Source organism: Arvicanthis niloticus, chromosome 4 (genome assembly GCF_011762505.2).
Source record: "Arvicanthis niloticus isolate mArvNil1 chromosome 4, mArvNil1.pat.X, whole genome shotgun sequence".
NCBI lineage: Eukaryota > Metazoa > Chordata > Mammalia > Rodentia > Muridae > Arvicanthis > Arvicanthis niloticus.
This window is the reverse complement of record NC_047661.1, coordinates 130331020-130347918: the sequence shown is the minus strand read 5'-3', so window position 1 is coordinate 130347918 and position 16899 is coordinate 130331020. Positions and strand designations below refer to the sequence as shown.

Genomic DNA, 16899 nt, shown 5'->3' with positions numbered 1-16899 from the left:
ACTGTATTTTTAAGTTTTGAAGCATTTGAACATGATACTGCACTATGTAGTTTTTCTCGCTTATTCGCTACTGTAAATATGACAGCTCAAAGCAAACTTAACTCTTCCTTTGCGCTTAATTGTATGTTCCTGGGGTAAATTTCTACATGTTAAGATGGTGGTAGACCATCCTGGAGGGCCTCGAAGACATTTGTGCTGATGTCTCCTGACAGGAGAGAGTCCTTCTGAATATTTGAAAAATTTGCCACCTGATTAGTTTACTTAGTGGCATCAAAACCAACCTGTTGTTGACTAGGTCACTTTTTCCAAAAGATGCTCACTCCGACTGCTGTGACAAGTTCAACCCGGTCTTCTCTGTGGTGGTATTTCCAATCCTTATACCTCTATCCTCTTCAGTCTTTCAGTAAGCAAGAAGGTCGACCTGGTGCTCACTACATACTTAGCAACACTACAGACCACTGTCTTTCATAAGGAGTTCATCTGATAATCAGCCCTTTCAACATCAATACTACTATTAAAAGTATGTCTTTTCATAGTATATTTAGCTTACACATATTACACTGTAAGCTCTAGTAAGTGACTTCTGTCTTCCTTGGTAAGCAATACTAACACTCGTTCTTACATCAGAACCCAACCTCTCATAAGTTCCCAAACTAGTCATTGAATTTAGCTAATTGAAACTAACATGAAACTAATCTTCTTGGTGTGTGTGAGCTACTCAAATGACTTTCCTTCAGAAATAACCCATGCCCTCAAAACTGGTAAGCAGGAAGATGAGACTGTATATTGGGTCACAATGTATACATATAGACAGTACTTGAAGACAGTGTCTCAGAGTAAATTTGGAGGAAAATTATTGAAAGGTGAAAAGTTCAGTCCCTAGATGTCAAAGACTGTCATTTCCCTAGTAGTACTCTTATGTCTAGGGGGGGAAAAGTTACAGAAATAGAACTCAGAACTATAGAAGCTTATAAAGAATGTAATCACCTTGGCAAACATGGAGAGGACCCATTGAAGCACTGTCTATGGGGAAGGACGTTCTACCCAGCAGGCTTTGAGTATGCCCAACCCTAATGGCAAAGCTAACCCCGGAGGACACATAGAGTTTTAGGCAAAGACCTGTGAGTTTTCTGGTAATTTTGGCAAGCTCATTCCTAAGATGAGATGGGCACCTCAGGAAGCCTTAACCTGATCCAGGAACACAGCCTTGAGTCACAGCCCCATTCTGATTCTATGGTGACCAGGCAACCTTCTCATTGTGAGTCTGCCTCCCAAGCAGCTCTGCCAACCAGGGAGAAAACATTGTTGCTATAAGGTTTGACCATTTGTTAACTCTTGGTGGACTAATTGTCTATGATCAAGACAAGTCTATTTTAGATTACCACAAAGTGACAAAGGATCTTGTTTGTGTATTATTTTAAGTAGCCTGAAATGATCTCACAGGACCTGGCTACTCCTGGGGCAGTGACTGAAATGACCTTCCAAGTATGGGCCTTCAACTGTACCCAGATCCAAGTCCTAGGAGCCTGCCTCACTCCAAGAAGTTTCTCAAAAAAAAAAAAAAGTGCCATCACTTCCCAATTAACATCTTTTGCTGTTCAAGAAGCTACCAGGAAATCAACTGAATAAGGTAAGTAAAACATTCTCATAAGCTAAAAACACATTCAATGAACTGAGATGCCACCGTTGTATCTGAATATTTAGTATGAAATTAAATCACTTCATCTGCATGAAGGGCATTTGTCCTTGCCAGGGCACAGTGTCTTAGGTTTGTCAGTAGCATTTCACAGAAAGGAATAAAACACATTCATCTCTTTCATGCTATTGCAATTATGTTCACGACACAAGTTCTTAAGCTTGCAAATGTTTCTGCAAGTTAGAAACACAGTCTCTCCCCATGTTGGGAACGGCCTGGCCTATGCCTCCCTGGTTAGGTAGATTGTTTTATAGTAACCACGCCTAAGAAAGAACCTTGAAAGGGACGCAGTGTCACCCTAGGTTGATGACTTCAGCACATTTAAAACGTAGACTCTCCTTCCTTCTGTAATTCAACCTCCAAATAACTTCACACACTGATAGGAAAGAGTCCCCACAGGAACATGGGCCTGCCAAGCAGAGTCCCATTGCCTGGTTCTCATTGTGTTAAAATCTGAAATGAGTCCACACAAGGTCATTATGGTGGACTATTGTCATGTGTGTGTGATTGGGGACAGAGCATCTTTATTTTTTATTTGGCCTTCTCATAGTGAGCTAAACACTGCATGTCACTGAAATTGTACAGATTCTGTACAATTAAATGAAAAGCAGGCCTTCCAATTGCAGCAATATACACTTCATCACAAGTACGTGGCAAGTGCTTCGTGAAAGTTCAGTGTAAGTTTCACCATGTGGATGAAAATACGGCATCTTAAAAACTTTGATAGTACGTGATTTTAATCCATATTTTAAAAACAAATGTTTCTTAAGGAAAATAGTAATTACCCCAAGAGGAAACGGAGCTTCACTTTGCAGCAATGAGGTTTTGGGTTTGGACCCTGAAGTTATCTTTGAACCATTTCTCGTTTGGCGATTACTGAGAAGAGGCTGGAGACGAACCGGAGGCTGCATATTTCCTGGGGCAGTATATGGTCGAGGGGCTGTCTAGACAATGATGGGGGGAAATCCATTTAGATTAGTACCTTGACATGTTTCCAGAAACAATTAATAACCCAACAAATTGCCCAGTGTAATTAATGGTGCCTTTTTACTGAACAGATCAAACTTTAATTATATCCTTCCATTATATATACCCTTGTGACCCTAAAGTATTTGTTAAAACATATGGTGTTGAAGTCCTCTACATAACTACATGTCATGGGGATGGAGCTTTCTAGACAAAAGAGATGTCCTCTATTATAGTCCTATATTTTTGCTCATACTGTAAATTCTTCATTGTGCTAAATATGGGCAAGGAATGGCTTTGCCCAATTAAATGTTAAGTTAAATAATGTCCTATTTCAGAGAACTGAAAGGGTATTATTGGAACAGACTCATTTCAGTTTCAATGTTTTCAATATAAAATCTACTCCGAATTCATTACGCAGCAAGGTTGGCACCCAAAGTAAAAGCAGACACCAGGAAAGGCAGGTGCTTGGCTGTAATGTACCACCAATTACATATCTTCAACTGCTTCCGAAAATTGTAAGAAAACAAAATGAAATGTTATAGCTGACCACACTGGGATGCACTGTATAAAAATGGATGTTTCCACGCTTGAGAGGCCTCCATTTGTTCTCCTAGGTCTCCTGTCTACCTTCTCTGTCTGAGGAGCTCTGGACCCTGGAAGTGATTTCTTAAGGAATTTACTAACTGACCTCAGGACTGCAATTAGAGTCTACCAAGGAAAGGAATGATATCAGAGAAGATGGGAGGATGAAATGGAGGCCTTTATTCCCATAATCCTACAGGGAAGAAATACTTCCTACCACCAAAGTTGTTTATGGTTCTGTGGGGAAGCCCTTACCTGCTATGGGATCGACCTACTGCTTCTGGAACCTAACCCTTCCTACAGAAGAGCCTCCTCTTCAACCTAGGGACTGTGGCTTCCCATTGTGCTGACCCCAGCAGGCTATTGGCTTTTCTTCACCCTGCTGTATCTTCCTAAATAGTTTCTTTATTAAACAACTTTGCAATGACTCTATTTGTATGAGCCATCTGTTTCCTGCTGAGCCCCCAACAGACACACTTTCCAATCAAGAATGTATTGCAGCAAATACAAAAAGTGCCAGCGTGGAACATTATAAGTGCCTTCAGGAGCATCAACAGAATACTGTAAGTTTAGTATAAAGATTAGCAATGCGTCAAAAGTAGGGGGGAAAAATGAAGCTTTGGCCTGGTTGTCCTGTTCTACTAAGACAGTAGAAAACATGCCAAGAATAGGGCATGCGTATTTGGACAAAGTGGTATGAGCTAGATGGTACACAAATGATTCATGAATAGAATTTTGTACATTGACTCTAAAGCGTGGTGAGCCACAAATATTCCATTCTGCAAAAGTAGGTATAAATAAACACATGAAAAAACTGGCAGCCAGAGATTCCTACCAAGCATTGGTTCTCATAGCATCTTGAGAAGCATGGGTGCACATACTGCTAAAACTTTTGATTTCAACTGTTGGCAATACTGAATCTCTATCCTAGGCCAAGTGAGGAGATAACAAGTAATATGTAGCATCCAAAGATCCTATTGGTCAATCAGACTGACCAATGCCAAAGAGCATGACTAGAATAACGCTCTCACAATAGTTACAGTGAACCAAGGAGGCTAAGAAAAACTAAGTTCTCACAGAAGCAGGTGAAATTTTAGCCAAATGATAAGGAAGATGGTCATTTGAACATCCAAGTAAGAGCCAGTTCTGAGCCAGGATCACAGAAGAGCAGCAGAGGCCACCCTGTCCAATATTTGCTTTCCTTTCTTCTTCAGTAACAGAATTTTCATTTGTGAACATGGCTGGCACAAACAAAGGGTATGCTCCCCAGACTTCCCCACAACTCTGTAAGGAGATGGCCTCTCACTTGAGGCTAGTAAAATGTCAACAAAAGTAAGTCATGCAACTTGCAGTTCACTCTCGTAGCAAAGGGAAGCACGTCCTTACTTTCCCGCTGACCCCTTCCCTCAGGCTGGAGCATCCACATGGTGATACACAGCCTGGCTGCTGTGGATGAAGCAGATACCTCAAGTTGGTGGGTGAGTAACACAGAGGAACCCAGGTGTTTGATGACTTCATAGAGTCACCTAAGACTCATGGGCCTGGACTGGTTGGGGATGAAGCCCCATGGGTAAGCCATTGTTACTTGGGTCTCTTATGATGTGACTATGAAATGCCTCCTAGTGGCTGTTTCAACACTTGGTTCAAAACTGGAGTTGCACTTTTGGGAGTTTGTGGGTCCTTTGCTAGGTAGAGGCTGGCTGGAAGAAGATTCTCTCTGAAAGGCAGGCCTCAGTGTTTATAGAACACTCTGCTTCTATCCCTGTCTCTGCTTCTGTTCTGACAAGATGTGAGAAGAGTCCCAGCTCCATGGCCCCTGCTGCTGGTCTTCTCCACCATGTGAACTCTGTCTCCTCAGGCTATAAGCCAGGCAGACTCTTGATCCTTAGTTACTTCTTGAAGGTGTTTTCTCTCAGTAACAGGGAACGTAATGAACACAAACCTGAACCACAACAAACACACGTGGATCAACTGGAGTAACATATGAGTCAGAGAAAACAAGACTATAGAGAGATCTAAAATAAATGACATTTCTGAATAAAAGACTCAAATCACCCAAAAGAGCTCTTGTGGATTCTACCAGACCCAATTTTCTCTTGAGTCTGTCTGATAATCCCAAACACGAAAATCTTGTGTGGAGATCCAGGAGAGCAGGTTATTGCAAGCCAGAACACTGTCTTCCAGTGGCTGTGCTCTTAATTTTACTTCTGTGCATTTGCATATCACTGTCATCTAGTTTAGATGGATGTGGCAGTCAAATGCTCAACTGGTCACATTTATCTCTAAAAACAAATCTGTCCCATTAAGTAGCAGCTGTGAGCCCCAAACTCTGGTGGTTCATATCAGAGGCTACCTTAAGCTTGCTGCGTTTTACAATGTGTAAATATATCTCTCCATAATAAATATGGCACCATCTTAATGTGCTCAAAGCTCTGCCAGAAAGTGAGCTGAAATTGGCTACCTGATAATTACTCAGCTTAGCCAAGCTTTGCTAATTCTCAAGAGGATCACAGGGGGGTAAACTTCTCAAAGACATGCAGAATCCATTGAGATGACTTTCCTCGGTTTTAACAGAGATAATGCAGCTAAATGCTTGCACAGTGTTTGAAACTTTAGTGTAATTAGCATCAAAGTGCAGGGATGGGTATTAAAAGCTTCTCTAGTCAGAGAAGTTCAGGAAAAATAGTGATGTCCCATAAAGCTTCCGGTCTCCATCTAGTGTAATTGGTAGTCAGGGTTGAATCTGACAGAGGATGTGTCCTGGATAGAATGGACAAACCAAAGGGACACTTGAATTTCTGTAAAGTGGGAAATTAAATTCCAAATCACAGTAGCTATTCTAAGGGGCACAGGACACTCAGCATGTGACCAAGTGGCTACTACCCTCATGTTCAAGGGTCAGGCTTGTAGTAGTGTAGCCTCTGATTTTTAAAGGACCCCCTCATTTTTGCACAGTGAACCACAGACTATCTCCTGAGGTGGTTCATCTGGAAAACTGGGGGAACAGCGAACAGGGGTTTTCCCTCTCTGAACCGGTAGAAGGACAGAAAATAGCACTATTTCCTTTGTTTCTTCCTGGGAAAACTTGGGAGAGGCTAATGAATTGCTATCTAACAAAGACATACTTGTGTGTACACACCTACATTCAAATCAGACCCGGAGGAGGAGGAACAGCCCAGAGAGCACTGGGGCTTTTCAGAACTTGTACTGTCACGCTAGGACAGGTCAAGACATGTTTACCTTTTGCAGAATGTTGAAGCTTAATCCCACAGGTGACAAATTTACCTCAACTATGTTTGAAGGCTTTGTCATCTCTCTACAAATGTTGTATAACACAAATAAAAATGATCAGACTCAAAAGGAAAACATCCAGTCACGAAAAACAAGGGCAAAGATGTCACTGGGAGTTTAACCCAGCTTCAACACCAGCATCCGACAAACATGGTTTTAAATCTTTCCTGAATCTGTACTGTTTTGAAAAACCCTGCTTTCCTTCCAGCAAATATCACCTCTGGGCCACAGACGCATCACGCTGGGATAGAATATCAGCGTATGACTTCTTCAGATGGGAGTTCAGTTCATTTAATTATCTCAAGGAAGAAGCATCTACTTTTGATAAGCTGAAATAGTAGGATGTCGCCAACATGCAACCTGGCACTGCTGAATCTGTGCAGATAAAGGACTAGCAAGAACAATACCCAGATGTCAGAATAACACCCAGAAGACACAGTTGGGGGCTTAATCCTTCCGCACTGCCAAAGGCTGAAGGGTAAACACTGAGAGAGATAACTTGAAGTTGTCATGTCTGATCTTAGATATCAGAATGAGTTTTCTCTTTCTATAGGTAAAATGGAGCCAGGGGTGGTATCTGGGTGCCTACATAATCACAAGTCACCTCCACTTCAGAACCTGGTATAGTAGCTGCAAGTACAGGGATTATTAGTCCACAGTAATTTTGATTGGAGTGGGAACTTGTAACGTTGACTTTTAATATTGAGTAATGAGGAGACTGTAGTTCCCAATGCTTCCTTTCCCTATGTTTTCACTTCTATAGGGTTGTGCAGACATGCTTCCCAGAGAGCCTTCTTTCTCAGATTAATGAGAAATCATAAATTAATTAGCTGGGACAGAATGCTTAATAGGGCTCACCAGCATTAATGGGCTAGAACGTCCTTCCTCAGCCAGAACGCTATGGCCACGATTAGTCTTTGGGCCAGCTGGGGGATGGGGAGTCAGAATGGGCATGTTATCCTCAATAAATCGCCTTGTGTGTTCTCCCTGAAATGAGAAAAAAAAAATGTGAAGTTGACATATAGGTGATCAGGTTAGCTTAGTGCCTGACACATATCCATACTGTGAGATCAAAGCCCTCCCCACTAAGACTGCTTCTCTGACATGGAAGTTAGCAAAGTTTCTCTAGCCCTGTTGGTAGCAGGGTGTGGTAGGCAGTAAGTGACAGAAAATGGAATCCTCTCCACCTGCACACACAAAGGAGTCATTCTGAGAGAAAATTCTACTTAATGATAATGTTTGTTGGGCCAACAAAGTGTCCTTTGCACTTCTCTATACTGAGGGTACACACTACCAGAAAAGATTAAAGTTTTTGTTATAAAAACAGTAGTTGAATAATACCTCTAAGCAGTACAGTTCCTTTTACTAAATAGAGGGGACCTGTAACATGCCTTTGCCAATTGCAATTATGCAATGAGTTTTGACAAGAAGGTGTCAGATGGGAGCAACTGGAGTGCCTTTAGCACTTTCCTAGACCCCTTGTCTTCCTATCTGCCTTTACACGGGACAGACAAATCACAGACACAGCACACCCTGTTTTAGGCACTGGAAATCAGTATTTCCAGTCACCGTTGCATCCACGTGCTGCCAAACAAATCACAGAAACTGTAAGTTCCTGATGCAAGGCATGGTCAGCCAAGCTGAATAAACCTAGAGCCTCTGCGTCCCGCTCCCCTGATCCTGAGAAGGGACTCGCTGCCTGTCATTTAACACTTTAGTAAAGAGATCACCCTTTGTCTCTGATAAAAGATCTGAGTCTATCAACCCAGAGAGGAAAATGTTACTCTTACAGGGCAGGCTGCCCTACAAACACTTTACAAATGCTTATCGCTTTGTGAAACGCGTTTCAGGTTCCACATTTGTAATACTATAGCAAATTAAGAACAAGCAGCCCGTGATTTCAAATAGCTCAAGAAATCAAATAAATCTGCCATCCTAAACTGAAACTTTTCAAACACGCCTAATTGAATCTCTCATCCCCCTGATTCAAATTGATGTATTTCATAAGTTCACTGCAAAGAACAAAAATAGAGAACAACCAAGGGATTTAAAAATACCTAGCACAAAATGTTAGCTGTTCGTGCCTCCTTCTACTAAGGAAGCTTGTTCCCACCATAAAATCCAAGGGTGACATTCGAATGAAAATGTGTGATTGTATAATTCTTCCGATGTTTTATTCTCCTTCAAGCTGGTACATTACCATCTCTTTTTATTTTCTGAAGACTCATGACTATCCTTTGGCCTCTGTCACAAGAAAGCACAAAAGCCAGACAGCAAATGTGACGATTTTCAAGTTTGTCTGAAAGTTTTCGCCTTGTTGAAATGCGTTTCTCAGGAGCAGTGCCTGTTTTGTCATGATCTGTACTGATGGCACTGAGAGCCAGGCTCCACTGAAACATTTGCTTGATCTCAGCTATGTGTGCTGTCCAACAGTAGAGGCCCTAACTGCCTGGGAGTTCAAATGACACCATGATATCAAAAAGTATGAGTTTACCTTCAACCTCTGAATCCGCTCTTTCCTAGCTAAGGTATCCAGTTTCCGTTTTATTTCCAGCTGGTGGCAGCGCTGTGGAGGATAGAACTGTGCTAGTTAGAGCCAAGAATATTTTAGTGGAAAATAATCCCAACAGAGGTAGCTCTGTTTTCAATTACCCCTCTTGTCATTTAGATGGAGAAGAACCACCTGCCTAAGTGTGCAGGTGGGAATATCAATTGCCACCACTCTTTGGGAGGCCAATTACAAACACATCTTAGCTAAAAGTATTCAGGTCCTTTAACCATAAACTTTGTTCGTAAACTGAAGAAGAAAACCAAGTAAAGCTTTTAAGTGTTTTGCACAAAAAGATACTATCTGAAAGGGGTCCCGCCCCTTTTTTTTTTCTTTGAATAGTGCAATAGTGGTGTAAATTTTGGGGGAAAAATGGTTAAATGTTTGGCAAATCCACGGGCTGGAACAGAATGTAATCATTTAAATAAAGTTTCTAAAGATTTTGATTTTTTTAATGGAAAATGAAGGTAACACAGGAGGAAGGATGATACTGAATGCAGAAGACTGTAGGGACTGGTGGGGCAGTCCGTGAGAGCATCCCTGGAGTTAGCTGCTGCTTTTTATGTCTCTAGTTTTAAAGCCAGCACATATCATAACCAAAGACACCAAGGCACACAGTCACAGGTTTGTATCTTGGTCTCACTTCCTGTTTCCCGTTTCTTTCCTCAAACCCATGTCCTTGTCACAACGCATCCTGATGATTGTCTTTTTTGTGTGTTCGAAGGATGATTTTATTTTTATTTATGTGTCTGTGGACATGGTGGTAGAGGGCTGCTTCTTGGAGCTGGAGTTAGAAGCAGTCATGCACAGCATGAAACCGGTGCTGGGAACTGAACTCTGGTCCTCTGTCAGGGCAGCCAGTGGCTCATACTGAAAGAAAATTTTGAAATAGGCCCAAACTAATAAACTTAGCAGGGCCCTGTGATTCCTTTTCCCTAACCTAAATAGTTAAAAATGCCTGTCAGCAGGTTTGGGCTCAGTTAATTAGTTACAGAAAATATAAAGTTATAGGACCAAGGACGAAGGCCTGTTGAGCCTCCCAAGGACTTGGCCAGACATATAGATAAAAATGGTATGCAAGGACACTTTTAAATAGAGAATAGGGATGTGCCCCAGAGTATGTCTAAATGAATAATGGGCCATCTGGTGTTCCTCCAAACTCCTTCCCCCACTTGAGGTCCTCTCAAGGTCCAAGAAACTGCAATTTAAGTTTAACTAGACTAGACACTATAGATAAGCTTCCACCTGCAGGAACTGCCCTCTGCCCCCTCGACTTGTACAGCTGCTGATGTAAAGCAGCCAATTATGTGTACCCGTGTGAAGGTTCCCCCTTTCTCCCACTCCATCCTTATAAAAACTCTAAAACTTGGAACCTCAGGGTCATTCCCACTGTCTCTTGCACGAGACGTGTTTGGCGGCCCGGAACGTTTCATCATTAAACCGCCTCATGTGCTTGTAACAAGAAGGTCTCTCATGTGTCCTTTGGGTGCGTGCCATCCTGCAACTCTAGTGGGGTCCCCTGGAACCCCCTTCTGGAGAGTCTTAGGTCTTTCAATACCTGATGGACTGCATTTGGAATCCACTGTCCACTGCTCTTTGAGAAAGGGTCTTGGAACCTAGCTCACGGTGACCTGGAACTTACTACATAGCCAAGTCAGCTTCAAAACTCTGGCAATCCTCCTGCCGAGACCTCCTGAATACTAAGATTATAGGTACATGTTACCGCATTGGCCATATTGATGTTTTATTGTTGTATGAATATGACCAGAAGGTATTAAAAAGAAGTGTAGTATAATAGCCATCTCTGAAAATAGAAACTTTATATAATTACATTTGCTTTATGATTTGTCTGTTTTCCAATTATTTTCATATAATGGTTGGTGATTTAAAATATACCTAAATAAAAATGGGTCTTCCAATTAGACTTGAAATCAGTCAGTGTTTTTGTTGCCTCATTGTCCTTTAGGAAAAACCTTTTCTCTGGTCTTGGTCCCTGCCAATTTCATCACTCCCATCCTGAGTGTCATCAATCATTTCTTGACTCTTCTTGTTCTTCTCCCTCCTCCTCTGATCTTTTACCCATTCAGCAACAAACTTATGTTAACTATCAATCTGTTCTCAACTTCCATTTGTCCCCAACTCTCCACAGTCAGCAGCGTGGCTGAAACTCTCTCCCCAAGCCCTCCTGCCAGTATCTCCTGGGTCCAGACCCCAGTGAAGTCACTTTGCAGCTGGTAACCTCATGAGCTCCCAGGCTCCCAGACAGCATTCCCCAGGCCTGTTCCTCACCAGTGATGGGCTTCTATTCCCACGTTCCTGATCCTTCCTTTTTCTTCTCCTCCTCATTCAGTCCCCAGTGCTCTCTCCATTTCCCATGCTTGTGAGACAGCGACTTCTCTCAACAGCTTTCTCCTCTGCTGTCCCCATAGACAGCTGCCTCACCCGCTGGCGCTGTTAGCTGCACCCTTTGGCAACAGACTCCTAATTGACCTCCCACCTCCAATCTTTTCCAGACAATTAATCCATCGTCTGTATCTCCAGCAACAACATCTCAAAAGGCTCCACTCATCTATTTCACTCCCCTGCTGTAAAAACCTCTCATTGCCTCAGCGATACACTGGAACATGCCTTGCGAATTCAAGGCTTTCCAGAAACAAAGTTGCAACTTCTCAGATGATGTCACTTCCTCCTGCCAAGCAGGCCCCCCCCCACCCCCCCCCAGAGTGGTCTTCTGGCTTTCTTTCCATTCACAAGATCCTTCATACGGCTCTCCTTCTTCTCTGGAATTCCTTTCCTGAGCTCCTGGCTTATTCTTTCCCAGAAATAGCAGTTCTGTGCCCCTTGCTCGGAAGCCCTCCTTGTTTCCAGGATCCAGTTGTCACATCCCTCTTCTATGCAATCGCTATGCAGTATTTCAATAAACAGTGTCTTGCAGCCACAGGACAGGGTCCCTGCTTGGCACACAGTGAGTGGGCTACTGTTGCATGAGTGAATGCATGAATACCTTCAGCAATGTCAAGAAAAACTGTAGAAGTTTCAAGTCAGTAGGAGGCAACCTGGAGACAATATTAGCTATTCTGGCATATTAACAGATTGGGTATGTCTTCTGAAACATGGTTAGGGGCTGAAGAGTTTCTCATGTCACTGTTTTTCATGTTTGTGGATATCTGAAGACTCCAATGACTAAACACTCCTAATCTGAACATGCAGAGTCCTCTGAAAGCTGAAACCCTTAAACACAAACACCATGCTTACAATACTTTCAAGTTCTGAGCATCCCATGTTTATCTTTCTAACTGTACATGTGGATTTGTGTGTGTGAAATATGTACTGTATGAATTTAGTGTCTTGAGTGTGCATGCAGACACCAGAGGAATACACCAGCTGACCTGCTCGGTGCTATTCCTTTAGGACAGGGTCACTCACTGAACCCAAATCTAGGCTGGCAGCAAGTCATAGCCATCTTCCGTCCCTGGAATGGAGTTACAGGCACATGTGTGACCACAGTGGGGTTTTTTTCCATAGGTGCTGAGGATTTGAACTCAGGACTTTCAGTTTGTCTCATAAGTGTTCTTACCCTTTGAACTGTCTTCACAGGCCCATATTCTAGATTTTCAGATTAGAGAAAGTCAAGCTGCATATGATAATTACTATACATTCTTTTAAACATAATTATGTACTGTTAGTATATGAGACTCAACTGGAAATATATGTAACAGTTCCGATGTATCTGATGTACCTACAGACTCGAAGGATCTGGCCAACACTGAACTCAGCTCTTGTAAAGCTAGAAGTTAGGTAGGGGTTAATTTAATACCATAACTATTTATATTTTAGCAGAGTTGTACCATTCCCACTGGTACTTTTACAATCAGCAAGTTTGGGGCTGTCAACAATGAGTCTAGGTAACTTGTGGACGCAATCTGAAATTAAAAAAAAAAAAAAAATTAACTGCTAAGTAGGCAGAAACTGTATGTGTGCAATAGACATCTTAAGTGAGCATTCCACATGATTGATGTAATGAAACACTCAACATAATCACAAATATTTTCACTGGTACTAAACATTTTCGCTGATTTACTGATACTCCTGCATTTGTTCGTAGTGCTAACGCACCCACACGTCAGAGACCTTCCAAGCCGTTTCTCTGATTTACCTCTGTGGGTTTGAGCCAAGGAGTGGTGTCCTTTTTCACAAAGACTAAACGGTGTTTGATGATTGAAACTACAGCTTTGTGGCGCAAAAGCTGCAAAAATTTATCAGGTTAGCTTCATATCCCACTAAAAGTGCAATGTCAGATTCCACAAAACGTGGTGACGCTCAGCCTGGAAATCCGAGCTGACCAATGTGTCCTAAAGTAGGAGGGACAGCAGATGTTTCAGTGCCTATTCTGTGAAACTTAACATACGGCTGAGCTACCGAGGAGCCTTAAAAGAATAACAGGTCTGGGATAATTCATGGCACTGGAATTACTGATATTTAAACAGATGTCACTTTTTTTAGCAAATGGAAATTAAGGTACAGATGGTGAGGGCCGGTAGCCATTGTGGAGTAAAGGAATCTACATTTAGAAAATTAAATATCACAAACTTTATAATCGTGTCCATATTTCTTCTGAACTAAAAAGGAGGAAAAACTTGAGAGTCTGGGCTCCTAGCTACTTAGGAATGGACCAATTTCCTTTGGTCCATTTCCTTTTTCATGAAGTTTAGGAAGAGTTATCCAATCATTACTCATAAAAGGGAAAGAAATGCCCGCACCTCCATATCAAGGACCTTGTGGAAAATGGCCCGGGCTAAGCACTCTCGGACGTATTTTTGGTGATCCTGCTTCATGTTGTTCACTTTGTATTCCTTTTCAGAAAGTATTCTCCCACTTCTCGTGATCTGTGGTGAGAGAATAAAGAGCGAATGGATAAGGAAAATGCACAAGGAAAGACAAAGTAGCAAAATGTGTTGTTAGGTACCAGGAAAGGCATAGAGAGAAGGGAGAGAGGGAAGAGGGGGGAGGGAGGAGAGAGAGAAACAAAGAGATTGGGGGAGGGAGAGGAGAGAGAGAGGAAGGAAGAGAGAAAGAGAGAGAGAAAGAGAGAGAAGAAAGTGGCCTTTTCAAAGCCTAAAGGAGAATACCATTGTCACTAATGAACTTCCGCTTTTAATGAATATTTCATCAAACAGAAAGGAAAAAGGAAGTCTCGCTTACCTGTCAGTGTGAAAACACACACAGGTGGCACACTTGACGTTTAAAACAAGGTTTTCATTAGAGTAACAATTTTCCAGTGATGGAACCCAGGTGTTCTTTTCAGTCTCCTGAAAGCACCCTGAGAAGAGGAGGTGCTAGCTTGAAAGAGTGCGGGAGAGTAGGCCTGCGGGGCTCACAAAAGCCTCTGGCAGGGGCTAGGCAGACAGGCGCACTGAGGAAGGCTTTGGTTTGCCTTGAGAAATAATTGGTTTCATTACTTTCTTTGCTCCCTGCTTTTTCCTTCCTCCACTTTGCAGCGCAGAACATAATTTAATTTGCTATGATTTAGAATATTACAGATTACACAGAAGTTTGGATGGGCTTTTTTGTGATATTGGTCATGGCGGGGATCACTGCGTGTCCCAGAGTGTGGATCTCCTCCCCCTCATTCCTTCCTTCCTTTGACTCTGTCCCTTGGCTCCGTCAGCTGTTGCCTCCCAGCTCCCTGTAAGAGGCTGCTATTCTCACATGATATATTCTCATATATCATGTTGATATATTGTATATCAACATGCTCCTGTTAAATACAAGTCACCTTAACATTCCCTTTCTTATGTTTAAGATTGTGTGTGTGTGTGTGTGTGTGTGTGTGTGTGTGTATGCTCATGTGTGCATGCACGTGTGCCTATGTGCATGTAAGTGCAGACACCAGCAGCGGCCACAGGTGTTGAGTGCCCTGGAGCTGAAGCTGCTGGCCGTTATGAGCTGCTCTGCGAGCTCGGGCGCATGCTCTGAACAGGGAGCCGTCTTTCCAGACCCCACATTCACATTCTTAATTTCCTTCTTCAATTTTAGCTGTAAAATTTATACTGTTGCTGCTTCCTATTCCTTCAGATAACCCACTTAAGGTGTCTAGAATATACTACTACCCATCAACTTCATGTCACTGGGAAGGGTCTAAAGTTTGGCTGTCCTGCCATTCCCATCCCCTTGTCAGTTGCCCTGTGTCACTATTATCTGTCTCTGGAATTGTCTTCTCTTCCCAGTAAGGCAGGAGGCTCCTAGAGAGTCACAGTGCTTAAACTCCAAGTGAAGTGGATCTAAATCCCCCAGAGGGGTTGAAAACAGCAAATCCCACAGGTCTGGGGCAAGTTTCAAACTCACATCTTCTAAGGGGTTTCCATGTGATGTGAGCACAGCAGACAGCAGGCCTCTTCCTTTATCCATTACTTTAGAAAAAGAGCCACGCCCTCTTTACCTGACTTGTCATACTTGTAACAAGTGTTCATTCCATGCTTAACGATGGTGTTAAATAAACACAGAGCCCTGCCCAACTTGCATGAGGCTGACAGTGTTCATAGTCAGGCAGTGATTACAAGGGTGGCTCACTGCAGGTCCCTAACAGCAACAGGCATGGTGGTGGTGGTGGTGTGTGTGTGTGTGTGTTGGGGTGTGTGTTGGGGTTGGAGGGGTGGACTTTGCTTTCATTGCACAATTGAGGAAGTTGAGCTGCAAGTGATGTGCATGGAAGTCTTGTTCCTAAGCAGAGCCAGGATTCACCTCACCCTTCTGATAACACTGCCTCAGGAGGCTGTGACGGACTTGCTCTTGAGCTCCACCCAGCTAGTACCAAGCACACAAACAACAATTAGAAACACAATACAGTTCTTTGGACATCAAAACAAGGCTGTACTTTAAGAAAGCCAACAACCAACACAGGCTAGAGTCACACCCCTTCTCTTTCAAAGGAAAACCATAGGGTTTTTTGAGTTGGATTTTCCACTGTATATACATCTAAAGGAGTGGAAATTGTGTGGGAAAAAGGGCTTTGAAGCTGATGGAAGGCACTAAGGTATCAATAAACCATCACAGGGAAATGAAAGTTAAACACTGAGAGACAGAAAAGGAAGCAAACCACGCTTGTCACACCATATTCTATGAGTATTAAAAACAACATTTTTTTTCTGAAACAATAGTCTTCTCTGCCCTTGCTCTTTAGCAGTGTCTGAGCCATAGACTGTGTGCTGAATGAATAAATAAATAAGCAAGTCAACTGTGCTGCTGAAATCTCATAGGGACATTTCTTCAATAATTTATGTTTTCTTAGTAGCCATGGTAGCCTCTCTCCTTTGTTTAGAAAGAGCTTCAAATAAATAAATCAGAAGTTAAAAAGGATTCAGTAATTTTTCTGAATTAGTAGGAAGAAAAAGATGTCACAGGCTCAAAGGAAATCTGAAGAAAGGTTGGAAATTTCGGACTTAATGGAAGAAAGTGAGCAGAACTCAAAGCAGTCTTACCAGCCCGGATCTTAGGAGGTGCCGCCTGATCCTGGTATTGTTAAAGTACCCAGCCAGGTGTTTATCCGTGAGGCTATTATATGTTGCAAGTAATCTGAAACAGAAAGGAGAAACCATTAAGGTTTTATGAGGGTGGCTTGATAACCAAGGCCATTCTTGGCAACACTGCCTAAGCAAGCACTCTCCAGTGATGCATTTGTAGACAGATTTAACAGCTGACAGCCAGCGATGCATTTGAAGACAGGTTTAACAGCCAGCTGAGAGGCTATCTCTTCCAGGCCTTAAACTAAGAAGCAGGGAACACTCTTGGTTTGGGTTACACAAAAATGAAAACC

General features: G+C 42.5%; 1 protein-coding gene across 4 annotated transcripts in view; it reads right to left on the bottom strand.

Annotated features, from left to right (window-relative positions):
• The window catches only part of Erich3 (glutamate rich 3), a 103047-nt gene that overhangs the window by 53468 nt on the left and 32680 nt on the right, over window positions 1-16899 (bottom strand). For all 4 annotated transcript variants that reach the window (XM_076933434.1, XM_076933431.1, XM_076933432.1 and 1 more), the window contains 5 exons: window positions 16565-16658; window positions 13847-13972; window positions 9033-9104; window positions 7397-7525; window positions 2482-2640 (listed from right to left, as the gene is read on the bottom strand). In XM_076933434.1, the coding sequence (XP_076789549.1) occupies window positions 2482-2640; window positions 7397-7525; window positions 9033-9104; window positions 13847-13972; window positions 16565-16658 (580 nt within the window). The remainder of the gene's footprint in view (window positions 1-2481; window positions 2641-7396; window positions 7526-9032; window positions 9105-13846; window positions 13973-16564; window positions 16659-16899) is intronic.